At 36.9% G+C, this 16407-nt stretch overlaps 1 protein-coding gene across 1 annotated transcript in view; it reads right to left on the reverse strand.

Annotated features, from left to right (window-relative positions):
* The window catches only part of LOC126828281 (uncharacterized), a 109900-nt gene that overhangs the window by 24825 nt on the left and 68668 nt on the right, over nt 1-16407 (reverse strand). The window contains exon 3 of the mRNA XM_050557964.2: nt 13003-13151. Coding sequence (XP_050413921.1) covers nt 13003-13151 — 149 coding nt within the window. The remainder of the gene's footprint in view (nt 1-13002; nt 13152-16407) is intronic.

Below are 16407 nucleotides of genomic sequence, written 5' to 3' on the forward strand. Positions count from 1 at the left end.
TTCAGTGTGCTATGGTTGGTGGGGGGGGGGGGATTAGCCCGGGCATTGGCGCTACAACATACTCTTATATCGAATTGCAACTGCCAAGGGTTTTACGTGCACGCCAATGTGTACAGGGGACCTCGGATTTCCGTTCCCCCGTCCTACACCACCGACAAAGGGGGGGGGGGCGGGGGTCGGGCACGCCGGATAGTGCGGTGTATGGCGTAAGCCCTTCTTCATTATTCATTAGCCTAGGTGGAACATAACAGTAGAAGGCTGCACTCAATTTCATTTCATTTATTTGTCGTCGCAACCTACTGTTTCTCAAATTACAACTGTCAAGAGTTCTGTTAGTAGCACGTCAATGTGAACTTGGGTAGGTCTCGTTTTTATTTGCACCCCCGTCCTGCACCCCTGCCAAGTGAGAAAACCAGGCTAGAATATTTCGAATAACACCGGGATCATAACCGGGTGATCCTGGTTAGTGAGCCAGTACCTTACTCACCGAGCCACCGTGACTCCCTATCATCAAATAAACGAACACTTTTAGCAAGTTCTAGAAGCTATATCCCTCGAGTAACTCTGAACGAACGAAGCTTAAAGTTACAATTTCATATTTTCTAAGAAAGTCAAAACATAATTATTTCTGTCTTTTGCTCAATAGGTTGTCAACTCACTATTATACGATCACAGGTGTCATTCTCACACTTAAAACTCATTTACACCGGAAATAATAACACAATTACCTCCCAATTACCTCCCTTGTTTTCTATTCTCCGCCATGGAGTAGTTATCTTCAAACGTTGGAATTTGAAGATGAAAATGATATTTTTGCCAATTTCTCAACTGGCAATAGTGAATTATAGGATTAATAGGATTATTCTTTAACAAGGTAGGACTGTCTATAGATACCATCTATTTTAAGTCTTTATTTTAATAAATTTTAAAAATATAACTTAAAAATATGAAATTGCAACTTTAATAAACCTAGCCAACTCATCACATAAACGAACAACTCATCACATAAACGAAATCTTTTAGCAAGTTCTAGAAGTTATATCCCTCGAGTAACTCAGAACGAACGAAGCTTAATAAACCTAGCCAACACCAAGTCATTTTAAAATCCATTAAGAAGAATTAACATAATCTCAGATTTTATCTTTGTTGTTACGTTTTTTGTTACTTTCCAGAAATCGGCATCTTTAAGAGATACACGTTTTACAACGACCTTTCTAATTCTGGCTTAACCCCTTTCTAACTTCCTACAAGAATTTAAAGCCCGTAATGAACGTTAATGGTGTTTTAATTCTAGCTGACAGAATTGGCGGAGGGTTGCTGAGAAAAATGAACAGATTTGACAAAACGCTGAAACATTATGGTATCACCTGTTTTTCTGAGTTACAACGCGTGAATAAAACAGTATAAAACAATAAAAAAAAGTTTCAATTTTGTATATATTTTTTTTTTGTTGCAGTTGGTGTTTTTTGGCGGCAACTGTTCTTCGCTACAGTTAGATAAATAATCGTAAATTTATAATGTCTACGTGAAACTCTTGGTGGGTTTTTGTCTGACGAAGATCAACGCCATTTTTTATGTCTTAGTGTTTTTACATCTTGTCGATTTCCTTCCGGAAAGGTAACTCTGGCCTTACAAAAATATACTTATAGAAGTATCAAGGAGATTTTATAACTTAATGCAGGCAGGTGTGTGTGTGTGGGGGGGGGGGGGCTATTTTGGTGGCGGTCACTTAAAGGGGAAAACCCGCTTAGATTGGGTCAAAATACAGTATTGGATTGAGTATTTTCTATCATCGCTTCTTCCGTATCGCTGCCAGACAATTAAAGTGGCCTCGGTCGTTCGGATGAAACAAAAACAAGTACGATGGCACTAAACAGACCAGGAACCGACCATAACGTCATCACCACCATCTTAGAATTGCGATGTCTATAGTCATTTAATCGACGCGAAATTGTCCAAGAAACATACATGCCAAGTTTCATGTCAATCGTACTTGTTCGGATGGAACAAAAACAAGTACGATCGCACAAAAATAGACCAGAGGAACCGACCATAACGTCATCGCCACCATCTTAGAATTGCGATGTCGATAGTCATTTAATCGACGCGAAATTGTCCAAGAAACATACATGCCAAGTTTCATGTCAACCGTAATTGAATTTTTCGAAGATGGCCGCACCAAAGAAGATCAACAAAATGCGTTACGCTTTGGGATCAGTTGGTGGTCCAAAAATAAATCATTGTCGAGACAGCACACCAATTCCAAATTAGTACACGGCCATGACCCAAGCGACGTAAACATCTAAAGGGAAGCATGGAACGGAAAACTCGACCTTTTCTAATGTAAACTTCTCTGTGTTTGTTGATCTTTAATACAACAAAACGGCCATGTTGTAAAAACCCCTTTATAGACGTAAAACGCCATTTTATTACAGAGATATAAACATAAACACTAAAGAGCAGACGACAATTACAAACAGAAGTAGAAAGACTAAAGAACTAGAAATTCTCTGAAGACTTTTGTCATCTTGATGCAACTTTTATATCATTATGATTTCTATGATTTCATTCAGGTTGCCACCACAACCATTTCTAGACAAGGTAAAAAAACAAATATTAAAAACAAAGAAACAAGGACTTAAAATGTTTTTTCTTAACTTTATTTAATGTCGGACTTCTTTGATGTTTTCTTTTCCATTATAGAGCACAAATTGTTTTTCTTCCTCTCCATTTCCCAGAAGAGCGGTTCGCTCGTCTCAAGTATTGCAGTAGATGTCAGTAATATTACTATAAAGTAGATTTTGGGGATTTGTGGAACGATTATCAATCAAAGAATTCATGATAAATTACTCGCCCTATCATCGGATTTTTTAAAAATTTAAACAGAAAGCAATTAGTACAAAATTAAAACCCAGTCTAGCAATGTAAGGGCCAGCGCACACTAGACCAAGTTTTGTGTATGGGTTATACGCGCGGTAGTATCTTTATTTCGTTTCGTCTTTATGGTTATTGCTTGATTGTTGTGGGTTTTTTTTAATAAACCATATCTTTATTTCGTTTCGTCTTTATGGTTATGTCTTGATTTCTGTTTTTTAATAAACCATATCTTTATTTTGGTTCATCGTTATGGCTCTGATTGTCTTCCTAAAATAAGATCTGGGAGAGAGAGAGAGAGAGAGAGAGAGAGAGAGATAAATGGGGTTTAACGTCCACTCGACACAAACTAGGTCATTTCGGGACTAACATACGGTTTAATTTTATTTTAATAATTCGCTTGCGCGTAGGGGTCTTTAGCAGTGGGAGGAAACGGGAGGACCCAAAGAAAACCCACGAGGTTGGACAGACAAAATAAGATCTATGATATTGTATATTGTGTTAAGAACAGTAGGACGTTAAACCCCATTTCATTTCATTTCAGAGACCAGCCATTATAATAGGACCACTGATCTGTATGCACTGTAAGTATAGTATGTATATTAAGTACTATAAACACTGTGTAAAGAGACCAGGCAGTACATAGGCCTACTGGTCTGTAAACAAAAGTAGTAAGTACATGTATATCAAATAATATGGTCTGTATATAAAAGTAGTAAGTATTTTAAACCTACATTATGCAAGAGCTAAATCTGCCTATTGCGGGTCTTTTTTAGGCCTGAGATGTTATATAAACTATCAATTAGACATTTATTAACAAAACAAGACCATAATCAACTCTCGATGGCATCGGATACTCGAGAATTTTAACTAGATTATAACGGTTCGTCATTTAAAAATTTAATTTAAAAATGGAAAAGTCAGGCTAAGTCTCGAATATACCAGTGCCCTGGTTACCACAATGCACACATCTTGTCAAAACTACAAACAGTGATAACTTGGCTCAGAATAAAGTAATTTGAATGAAATTTTCAATATTTTCATTTTACATTATCTATTTTCGAGCTCTTATAGCAAGAATGGTCAGCTCTTTATCTAAATCTTACATATTGTGTATATTCACCGTGTTAAGAGACCAGACACATATAGGTCCACTGGTCTGTATACACAAGTATATTAATTAATATAAACACTGTGTTAAGAGACCAGACATATATATAAGCCCACTGGTCTGTATACACAAGTATATTAAGTAATATAAAGCCCGTGTTAAGAGACCTGTGAGTATATAAAAATAGTATGTTATATATAGGTAAAATAAGTGATGTATGACGTATTATGGTAGACTAGTGTTAACATATATAATGATAATATAAACATAGTGTTGACTACCAAACAACCACCTCATCTATACCTCATTTCTATTCTTATTTACCGTTAACTTGTCTACTTCGGTTTTACTGTCTAAGGTTCATGGCAAAAACACAGGTAGAGAGAGTTGCCTGTTGAATTAAATTTGACATTGAGAGGGACAATGTCAAGAAATGCCAGGCAGATAGGGTAATCTTTGTAATTTGCAATTATAACGTCATTTCCGGGACACAATTAATCAGTTTCACAATAAGCACAAACAAGAAGTTCCAAAATATCAGCCCCAATAAAGACGAGCACTCTGCTTGTAACGTCTAAAGGCGTCGAGAAGCTGTCCCAGCCCTTCTTGCTGACAGCAATGGCGCCTAGATCATCTGTAAAATCAGACATTTTGGTGATAAAGACTAGCACAGTATCCAAATCTGGACTCTTGTATTTATGTATTCAGGGATTTTCGATATCATACTTTTGTATTTTTCATCTCTTTATATCGGTATAATGAAGAACCAAAAGGTTAGATCATATTTGCAGGGTGTTTTTTTTCCAAACGAATCCAGATTCGCCTGGATTCGCTGTAATCAAACATGGCCTAAAACGGCGGTATATTTGATTACCAAGACCAATAATTTACAGATAATTATCACTATGGGAGATGTTGATTATACTAGTTCTGCGTCTGTCATTTTGTTTTACCTATGATTAGCAGTGGCGGGAATGTCAGGTCTACATAACGTAAACCAGAAAAAAAACATGACGTAAAATGTAAACAAATAACATAAGTTGATGTATAAAGCAGAATGTATGCACGTGGATTAAATATAATCATATACATTTAATAAATACATAAATTAATACCAGATATACGTAATACATACATATATACACAATAGTTAAAGGGGAATTGTGGTGTTTATGGTAAGGGAAAGGAAGAAAAATGGGATTTAAAGTCAACTCAACACAAACTATGGCTCAAGTCTAAAAAATTCGCTTGTTCGTAGTGATCTATAGCATATATAGGAAACCAGAGGAACCAGTAAAAAAACCCACGGGGTTCGTCAGGCGACCTTACTCCACAGGAATTGGATCGAAACCACGCCACCTGACTCAATGCCAGACTTCATGATCTAAACCGTACGCGTTATACCACTCTGGTTAGGAAGACGTCCAAACCGAAACCATATTCTTATGATGCTTGAAAAAATAAACTGCAATTTAATCATAAATAAATGAAATGGAGCCAGACGACCGTCAATGTGTAATCTACGTTTAAAATACCACAGTATTACAAATGTTTGTCATCTATGTGGACTCCTCGAATGATAAGTGGTGAAGCGGGCAGATTGGCTAGTTGCTGCTTAAACATACATTATGCAAGAGCTAAATCTCTCTTTTGTAGGTCTTTCTTTAGGACTGAAATGTTATCTAAATTATTTATTAGAAATTAATTAACTTATCTAGACAATAATCAACTCTCAATGCCATCGCTAGCCTGCGATATTTACTGGATTTGAATCCGATTTGGTGCTCAACACTCACTGATGATTAAATCCAACAAAAATGGATAATCGAGACTATGTTTTTTTTATCGTACCGACTTTAGTAATGACAATCGAGCCTAGGCCTAACATTCAAAAGCTAATATCCCGGTTCAGAATAGATCAATTTGACTGAAATTTTCAGCAAAATGCCTTTACATTATGTAGTTTTTAACTATTATAGTGAGAACTGCCAGCTCTTTATCTAATCTCCCATAATTCCCCTTTAATATCTAATCCACGTGGAAAATATGCTATCTATGGATTTGTTGACATTTATCTATGGTAGCTATGTATTCGTCCTGGTTTGTTGTTTTTGTATACACGAAATGTGGCGTCATTTCCGGTAATGGATAAATATCAAATTTTCTTTTGTAAACCGGACGAAAAAAAAAAAATAACTATTAGATTTTCCCAACATCAACTTTTGGATTGCGGCCCCTTTAAAACAGGTGCATGTACACAGACGATTTACACGTGTTGCGTTGCTTAAACAGGGAAGACAATTCGACGTATTGAGACGATACACTCTTCTATAATTTACTACATTATATAGCAATACATACACGATATACACCATACGTTTATTTCCTGGCATATTATGCCGCTTGAGAAATTCCTCGCGGTCAGACAACAATCTAACTAAATGTTTGGCCAACTTGCCGAACGTATTTGTACTCACTGAATGTTTTTGATGTAATAAGCCGGTTAAGAGCCAGGGATATTTTCCAAATAAAAACTACCAGATGTATTTGGGGTGAGACAGCAGCCATTTTTTTACCTACGTCATCGTCGATACTGTCTCTCGGGCATGCAGCAGGTTTTTCAAATGATCATCCCGCGAACTACGTAAAACAGATTGCGAGTCTTTGTGGTTATTTAATTAAGAAATATGTTTCCAATAAATATCATGGGCGAATGTTGACCATGAAACTATGGCGGTATATTAGATTTAAAATTCTAATTTTGTTAATGTCGTGATATCGTCTAATTTCTAAGTTCTAGTCATGCAATTTCTAAATTAAGAACAATGTATATTCCAATTTCTTTATTTGCTCAGCGTAAATTTCAATTCTATTTCATCATATTTCTATTATTAAGACGAAAATGTCTTATACATTGACGCTTTACATGTTTAGCATGAACATCAAACAAATTTAGAATTTTACACTTATACCTAGCAACCATCATTATGACGTCGTTTGGTGTCGCCACTTTGTGCTCAAATTGGTGATCGAGCCTCTCTTCGTCAGGTTGAATGGTTGGACGGAGTGTTATTAAAATTGGGAACAACATCGAACGTGATATATAGTTTTCGAAATACTATGTCAAATAAGCTATACAACATTTGCATGACATTAACAAAATTAGAATTTTGAATCTAACATACCGCCATTTGAAACGAAGTGCGGTTTAACGTCCTACTTTTCTGTACCAACCAGGATAATGACGATTGTCATATTCGCCATATAGTGTGCTAAGAGGTAATTTTTGACAGGACAGCATTTTCAAGAACAACTTTTAATATAGACTGCAATGAGACACCGGCGATCCGAAACAATTTTAGCAATTTCGAAAATTAGTTGCAAAATTGTTTTTTTATTTGTTGTTCAAAATATACATGTAGCAACATATTACTACCGACAGGGATTCCTGTGAATTTTGAACATATTCTCAAATCTAATGCCAGAGTCATTTTCCCGTATTGCCTGGCAAACTATCATGTTTTCCCCCGTGTTCTACCATATGGCATTACAGATTAATCAATCAATAAGTGAAAAAACAATCTCGCCAAATGGAATTTTTCAGGAATTGCTCTATCTTATTCATCTGGAAAAAAATGAGAACGCAGCGATCGACTTACGGGCTATTAAAAACAAATCATCGGTGCTTCAATGTACTTGTTTTAAACATTAAATCTGTTGGAGTTTTTGTCTTTCACGCCCTGGCAAAAATGAATGATTAAACAAGCCGTTTATTTAAGCATTGTCGTTGATTACCGCTCCCTGGCATGGGGCAACGTATAGACGTTCGGATGGCATGACAAACCAAGGTCCTGTGTGCATATTGGCGTGCACGTAAAAGAACCATTGACTGCTGGAATTCGATATAAGAGTAGGCCGTAGCGCCGCTGTCCGAGCAAATTGTCCCTTATAGCACACTGTATGGCGTGTCTTCATTATCCCAGGGGATCACGTGGCTAAGTGGGTAAGACGCTGGCTCGCTAATCTGGGGGTCGGGTGTTCGATCCCTGCATTGGCCGAGAAAGTTCATCCAGATTTTCCGGCGTGGTTTCCCCTTGTTAGTGATGTAGGACGGAGGGCCTGACATGGACAGCTGTCTAGTCCTTCGGATGAGACAAAAAACCGAGGTCCCGTGTATATTTTGGAATGCACGTAAAAGATCCCCTGGCAGTTGGAATTCGATATAAGAGTAGATGATAGTACCGCTGCCCGGGCAAAATTTCCCTCATAGCACACTGTATGGCGTATGCCCGTCTTCATTAGCCCAGTATAGGAGCAAAACAGTAGGACGTTAAACCCCATTTCATTTCATTTCAGCCCAGTCGGAGCAGAACAGCAGGAAGTTAAACCCCATTTCGTTTCATTTTCATACATACCACTCATCAACGGAAAGTCCCACGAACCAGAAACCAATTCAAACGCACAAGATATGCCAGATGCCAGAAAAGGGGGTAATTCTGAGTTGTGTTGTAGTCAGGTTTATAAACAACTTAAGTTTTTTTTTGTCTAATAGAAAAGGCGTGAAAAGTTGCTATAAGAGGCACTAAATCAGTTAAAGACCTTCTTTGAAGTTCACGTCATCACGGTAGAAAATCCTTAGAAGACAGTTTCTGTATGCATTTAGCAACGAAACACATAATGGATGCGCAGGGGCTTTGATAAGTTTGATGGCATTATTGCTCTTAAACTGCAATTCAATGACAGTTCTTAAGACTCAAGAGCCATCCAATCTTTCTCTCAGAATACAAAAGATGAAAAGAATTTTCAGGGAAGTTTTTTGCGAACTTGAGGAGATTTTATCAGCGAAAACACGAAAAAGAAATAAGGTTGACAGGAACTCCATTCGTCACTTCCGGTTATAACTCCTTATTTCTTTCTGTTTTATGTCACACATTTCAAATTACCAACTAACAGTAACTATCCAGAAGAGACTCAAGGCATCTTTTACATACAAATATAAAACCTGGTGAGTAATCATGGTTGGCAGTCAACAAAACAGTGTTAGAGCGTGCGTGTTGTATCATAAGGTCTGTCATTGAGTCATCTGGCGTGGTTGTACGTTACAAGGAGTATGGTCGCCTGTCCAACCTCGTGGGTTTCTCCGGGTCCTCCAGTTTCCTCCCACTGCTAAAGACCCCTACGCGCAAGCGAATTATTGAAATTAATTTAAAATCGTATGTTAGTCCCGAAATGACCTAGTTTGTGTCGAGTGGGCGTTAACCCCCCCCCCCCCATCTCTCTCTCTCGCTATGACAGAAATTTGTTTATGCACAGGACACAAAAGAAACCTCGCTCAGAAATAAACCATCATTATATTCCAAATAATTGTTTCCTGTGTATATTGAGTTGAATTACCTAATGTCATTAAACTAGTCTAGGTGATTAGAGTAATCAACAGAAGTTAATTACACGGTCTCGACATGTAATCTACACACAGAATTAAATAATATTTAAATTGAAATCAACGAACGATATTAAAACATCACACAAACATTACACACAAAGATCCAAATGAAACTTTAAAGTACCTAAGTCTAACTCAATATCATCAAAAATCTTCGACATTGAAAACACCAATTATTTGTCAATTCAAATCAACATTGGTCTTGTGATCTTACAGGGAAAAGATGGGCTTTTGATATCCAATATTCAGGATAAACATTTTACCATTGATACATGAATCATGTACCATAATGCGTTTCAGCGCCATTTGTAACAAGGGACTCGAAGAACGAGGCTACACATATTCCACAAGTCATGTCAAATGGTGACGCTATATTCTTATCTGGAGAGCATGCGCAATAAATACCATCGGTGTAGACTGGAAAACTAGACGCTAAAGATTGTCATTCAATTGAGACTTTGGCGCATTTCGCCGAACATAACTGATTAGAAATTACAATAAAAACAGGAACGATTGAATGTAAATCAGTTTATATACCTTCATATTACATTATTATCGGAGGGGCTGACAAGGAAAGCTGTCTAGTCGTTCGGATGGGACGAAAAACCGTGGTCCCGTGTACACATTGGCGTGCACGTAAAAGATCCCTTGGCAGTTGGAATTCGATATAAGAGTAGGCCGTAGTGCCGCTGTCCGGGCAAAATTTCCCTCATAGCACACTGTATGGCGTATGCCCGTCTTCATTAGCCCAGGTTAGGAGCAGAACAGTAGGACGTTAAACTCCATTTCATTTCATTTCATTACATTATTATCTGCGTTGCGACCCATTTGTGTCAATTTCTAGGTCCCAAATATTAGCGATTTAGCTCCTTTAAGAGGGCAAAGAATCATGGCGCAGACTCATTAACCAGGAGTTCCACGGGATTTCCCTGCTGGGTTTCCCTTGTCAGAGTTGCAGGGCGGAGAAAGCCTGACATTAGAATAAATGTGTGGTCGTCGGATGGGACGAATTAGCGAGGCAACACATTTAAGATCCACTAAATGTTCGATATCAAAATAAAAGTAGACCATAGCGCCGCTGTGTAGTTGGTGGATGTAGAAATGTAATGGAATGGGGTTTAATATACTTTTCTGCTGCATCCAGGCTAATATAAGACCAATCTGATTAAAACACAGATCCTATTTCGTTTCGTTTTTATAGTTCAAAATTTCGTTTTACTTGTCGTCACAACACTAGGATCTGGAAGAGTTGTTATCATTGATGTGTTCTGAATGGTGTGAGGTATTAGCCAACGGTCTGTTACGGCGAGCTTTGGGCGAGTTTAGCACGGAACTGTGGGTAATCCACTAGTAACATCAATGCTGATTGGTTAATCAAATATCTGACGTCATAGGGTCAAAAGCCGCTCGTATGACCTCTGACGCGACCTATCGCTACAACCGGTCAGATCTTCATGTAGTGTAGGCCATCGAAAGTATAAAAAAACGAAACGAAATATAGATCTATGTTTTAATCAGATTGATATAAGACGGCGGTTAGAAAACTAAAACGCTAAACCCCATTTCATTTCAATTCAGAAGGTAAAATAAAATTCATAAACCATCATTGTTAATGTAAAAAAGACAGTGAAGGAATGTATGTACTATTGTTAATGTAAATACTATAGCTAGTTGTATAATATATGTGGACACTTTTATCCGATTTACAGGGCGATAAAGTGAATAAACACCAACGATTAGTAGACGTCTGTCGTGGGTATAGATTACCATCAGATCTCTGGTTTGTCCACTCAAGTGAATAAATCTATTTTAAATATTTAGGTTGGTTTTGTGGAGAAGATTTATACAATCTAAGTTTACAACTATCAAAGGAACATCAAAATAATTACAGTAAAATTATCAGATATATATATATATAGTCTTGAGTCAAAGGCTACTCAGGACGACTGATTAGTCGGGGTTTTCACAAGTATTCGATAAAACTGTTCAGAGAGAGAGAGAGAGAGAGAGAGAGAGAGATGGTGGGTGAATTTGAGTTTAACGTCCACACGACAGAAAGAATGACATAAGGGACGAACATAATATGGTCCAATTTTCTTTATTAATGCCAGTTTGAGGTCGGCCCCGCCCCCTCGAAGTTCTTGTGTCCATACCCGATATTCAGTAAAACAGGAACCGATCTGGTGCCAAGAACTAGGAGCCCCACCCTAACGGTTTGATCGCTAGAACACGCCCCAAAACATGATAATCGAATTATGAGTAATTTAACGACTTTTTATTGATTCATTTTTCTGTAACAATATTCATTAAGTAAAACTCTCTTTGTTTTAATATCAGTTACTAGCGGTTAACCTGGCGCGGCCGGAGTTGAGTCCGTAACTCCGGAAGCGGTAAGCCAACGCCAGCTACATCCGAGCTACCCCTATAAACCAAATTCCATACGTAAAACTCATCTATCGAGAATAATGGGTCTAATTCGACCCTCCGCAACTCACCCCTTGAACAAAACCAAGCTCACTGACCTTTTTTGGTTTTCAAAATTACCCTAAGGGCTATAAAACAGAATATATTAAACTGTCTATACCCCAAAATTATATTTAATAAATAACATGAAAATTGAGTAAACGATTCATATATGGTAGACGGGGGATTGCATTTCATATAAATTGGTTTTGTGTTTTGGAATGTATTCCATCGCTAAATGTCACTCAAGAATTCGAATCGTTTACATGTTCAATTTGAAAATTAACTAAATGTAATATATCAACGTACGTTTGGATTGTAGTCTAAGACGTTTAAAGCTACGTTCCCAGAAAAGTATTTATCGGGTGGTTATTTCCAATAAAAGTATGGCAATTTTGGTATACATGCAAAGTAGAAATATCCAATCTTACTAGAAATATACTGGATTCCCTGAAAAACACTCATAGAGCGCATACAGGACAAAAATGTAAGGGTTTCCCTAATCGACAGCCCGACGATTAGGAGTGTCTGCACGCGTGACGTCGAAAGTTGCACGTGGAGATTGAGCGCTTGATGTACATGTTGATAAACTTTATCAAGAATTAGACGTACAACACTTTCTGAGATAAAAAAATCATGGAAAAAGACACGGGCAGTGGATAATCCGAAAATTTAATTAGGCTTCGATATTTGTAATAAATAGTCAACTATTAAAGACAACATCGTCTTGTGTATGCAATGAATTCTCCTCTGACTTCGCTTCTGTTGCTAGGTACCGAGAGAGGTAATTCACGTGACACAAACATGACCTCTTTTGGTCGATTTGTTATAGCCAGGGTATTCCCCGACAATTGCAATGTTTTGAGAAGGATTTGAAGCAAATTTATGATAAATTAATAAGTTTGAATATGTTTTTAGTCCAAATATATCATCAAGTCACCCAGTTTGTACCCGGGAACTTATCTTTAAAACATAGCATCTAAGATCGCTGTTTAGGACTATAATTCCTTGCCTTCCAAGTGGTGATAGTTTATGTGTCTAGGAACCTGTGAGATTATTGATATTTGGACAATAAATATAATTTCTATATCGATTATTTTTTAATACTTACGTTCATATAAAAAGTCGTCCGAACACAGATCGTGAAGACCTTCGTGAGCGCCCTCTAGGTTCACCAAGGGTAAGTCTATTTTAGAATGGTAGCTCTGTGGACAGTCTGATTTAAGTTGGCGGATGCAAGACATGGCTTGAACATACGAACTGAAAATAGATATTTTAAAGGGTTTATAATACAGATAAAGATTCTAGAAATAATGCAACATAGTCTTTATTACGAGCCGGTCTGTAGACTATATTTCGTATCAAATACAACTCACCCATATTACAGATTACCACCGCTATAGCTAGTCACACCATTTTTAAAGGGTTTATAATACGGATAAAGATTCTTGGAATAATGCAAAATAGTCTTTATTACGAGTCAGTCTATAGGCTATATTTCGTATCAAATACAACTCATCCATATTACAGATTACGACCGCTATAGCTAGTTCCACCATTTTAAAGGATTTATAATACAGATAAAGATTCTTGGAATAATGCAAAATATTCATTATTACGAGCCGGTCTTTAGGCTATATTTCGTATCAAATACAACTCACTCATATTACCGATTACGACCGCTATAGCTAGTCCCACACACCCACAGTTTTTGTCTTCTGGCCGTAGTAATAACGAGCTCCAGTACGAAAATATCGTTTATTTTTTAAAAATACCCCCCCCCCCCAAAAAAAAAAAAAATGGGTACAAATTAAAAAACCCAAAACAACTTAATATATAAAAAAAATATAAATAAACAGAAGACAATGTAGACAATTAATTTTAATTCTCAAAATAATATAGCTTCCAACAGGTCCAATTTTAAATATTTCCAGTAATAACATCGTCTACCAGCCCCCCCCCCCCCTCCCTCCGACCTCTCGGTCGACGACCCTGCTTCATACTGTACTTGCAAATATTTTTATTATTCAGTTCTTTTTAAAGTAGCTAAGTCTCTAACTCAATATCATCCAAAGCCTTCAACATTGAAAACACGACTTATTTGTCAATTTAAATCAACATTGATGTTGTGATCTTACCGGAAAAAGATGGGCTTCTGATATCCAATATTTAAGACAAAATAAACATTTCACCATTCGTACACGAATCGTGTACCATAATGCGTTTCAGCGTCATTTGTAACAAGGGACTCGAAGAACGAGGCTAGTCATTTTCCAAAAGTCATGTCAAACGGTGATGTCATATTCTTATCTGGAGAGCATGCACAATAAATACTATCGGTGTAGACTGGAATAACAAGACGGTAGAGATTGCCATTCGATCGAGACTTCTGGCGTATTTCGCCGAATATAACTGATTAGAAATTACAGTAAAAACAGAAACGATTGAATGTAAATCAGTGTATATACATTCATATTACATTATTATATGCGTTGCGACCTATTTGTATCAATTTCTAGGTCCCAAATATTAGCGACTTAGCTCCTTTAAGAAACAATTGCTGTATTATTTTCAGCCGAATAATCTGTAAACTACTTAGACAAAAATGTGTATCCTTGCCTAAGATATCAAAGTTCATTTAGAGCCAACTGCGCAAAATCATGCAAATTCCTTATTGTATCTACCGATCTACCGGAAGAAGTTTTAAGTGGGTGTAAATATAAAACTATTTATCTTTAAATAATGTTATATAAAACTATATGCTAAAGTCGTGTTTAATAACGTTTTATACTGACAGTATGGAAATATATCTCTCTGGGCATCACGATAAAGCATGAATCTGAAAATGGCCGATCACGAAAAAACAAAAGACATGTCTTAAAGATGGGGTTACTCAAGGAATGGTGCCAGAACCATCAAACACATTTTATATATTATCCAAACCATTCCAATAATGTTTTTACAAAATCTATATCGGCAACAGGAACTAGGCGAGAGTTCCCTTTGCTGATATCTTAGATTCCCCAGGCGGTACAATACCTTTAAGTCCTCGCATCATACCTATATAACATATACACATAGACAAAAGGTAAATTCTAAATTCTAGATCGCTAACAGATTTCATACATAAAGCGAAACGAATTATCATGTTTGTACAGGTTTTTACACACGGTGTTAAAACAGATGGAACCATAGAAATCTAAGACAAAGATCACCTTTTTACAGGATTTCATATGCTCCTTCACAACAAATAAAGAGCAGTTTTCAACACCTGATTTCTATCAACGTATTAGTGAAGGGAGATGTAAGCTAGGGGCTGTAAGGTGATATATACCCAGAATTTGATATAATCTTACAATAAAGAAATATCTGATTGAACTGGCAGATTTCCTGGCCTTCTGGTATGAAAACACTAACCTCGTTATCTTTTAATAGTTAAACAAAGATAACGGTGATTTATGGACAAGTGAAATAGTCAAGGGTTTGCTTGGAAATAGTCTTTAGTAATTAAAATAGTCCAGATTTTACTGGAAAATAGAGTTATGGACAAGGGACATAGTCAAGAATTTGCTGGCAAATAGTCTTAGAAAAGCAAAATAGTCAAGAATTAATTAGGAAGTAGTCTTGAATAAGTAAAATAGTCAAGACTTTATTAGGAATAAATTTTGAACAAGTAAAATAGTCAAGAGTTAATTAGGTAGTAGTCTTGAACAAGTAAAATAGTCAAGAGTTAATTAGTTAGTAAAATAGTCAAGAGTTTATTGGGAAGTAGTTTTGGACAAAAGACCTAGTCAAGAGTTTGCTGGAAACTAGTCTTGAACAAGGGAGGTGTTCATGAATTCAGTGGGCAGTGGTCTTGGACAAGTAAAATAATCAAGAGTTCATTAGAAGATAGACTCAGACACGAGAAATGCCGATGAGTTTGTTGAGAAAGGCCTTGGACAAATACATTAGTCAAAAGTATGCCGGATAATAGTCTCGAACAAGAGAGAGAGAGAGAGAGAGAGAGGGGGGGGGGATAAGTTCACTCGACACAAACTGGGTCATTTCGGGACTAACATATGGTTCAATTTTATTTCGATAATTCTCTTGCGCGTAGGGGTCTTTAGCAGTGGGAGGAAACCGGATAACCCGGAGAAAACCCACGATGGCGGTAAGGAATCAGCAGAGAGTAAAGGGATGGGAACTCTAATAGGTCATAACTTACGATGGGGTTGATCGATCTGAATATTTTTTGGAAAGACTACATTTGCTATTTAGTCTAGAATATGGCACCTTTAAATGCTGTTTATTGTCATGCTACCTGTAATAATTTAGACAATGACTTGGATAACAAATGTTGATGTACTACTGTCTAAGTATTTCAATAAAACTATTTTTTGTATGTCTACATTGAATAAAAAATTAAACATTTATAAAGCAAACGATGTTTAGACACCCGAATTCCTCACTTTAACAATACAATCTGTTGCCCATCATGCGCTTAAAGAAATTCTTACCGCCAATAAAACAGCCA

Source organism: Patella vulgata, chromosome 7, assembly GCF_932274485.2.
Source record: "Patella vulgata chromosome 7, xgPatVulg1.2, whole genome shotgun sequence".
NCBI lineage: Eukaryota > Metazoa > Mollusca > Gastropoda > Patellidae > Patella > Patella vulgata.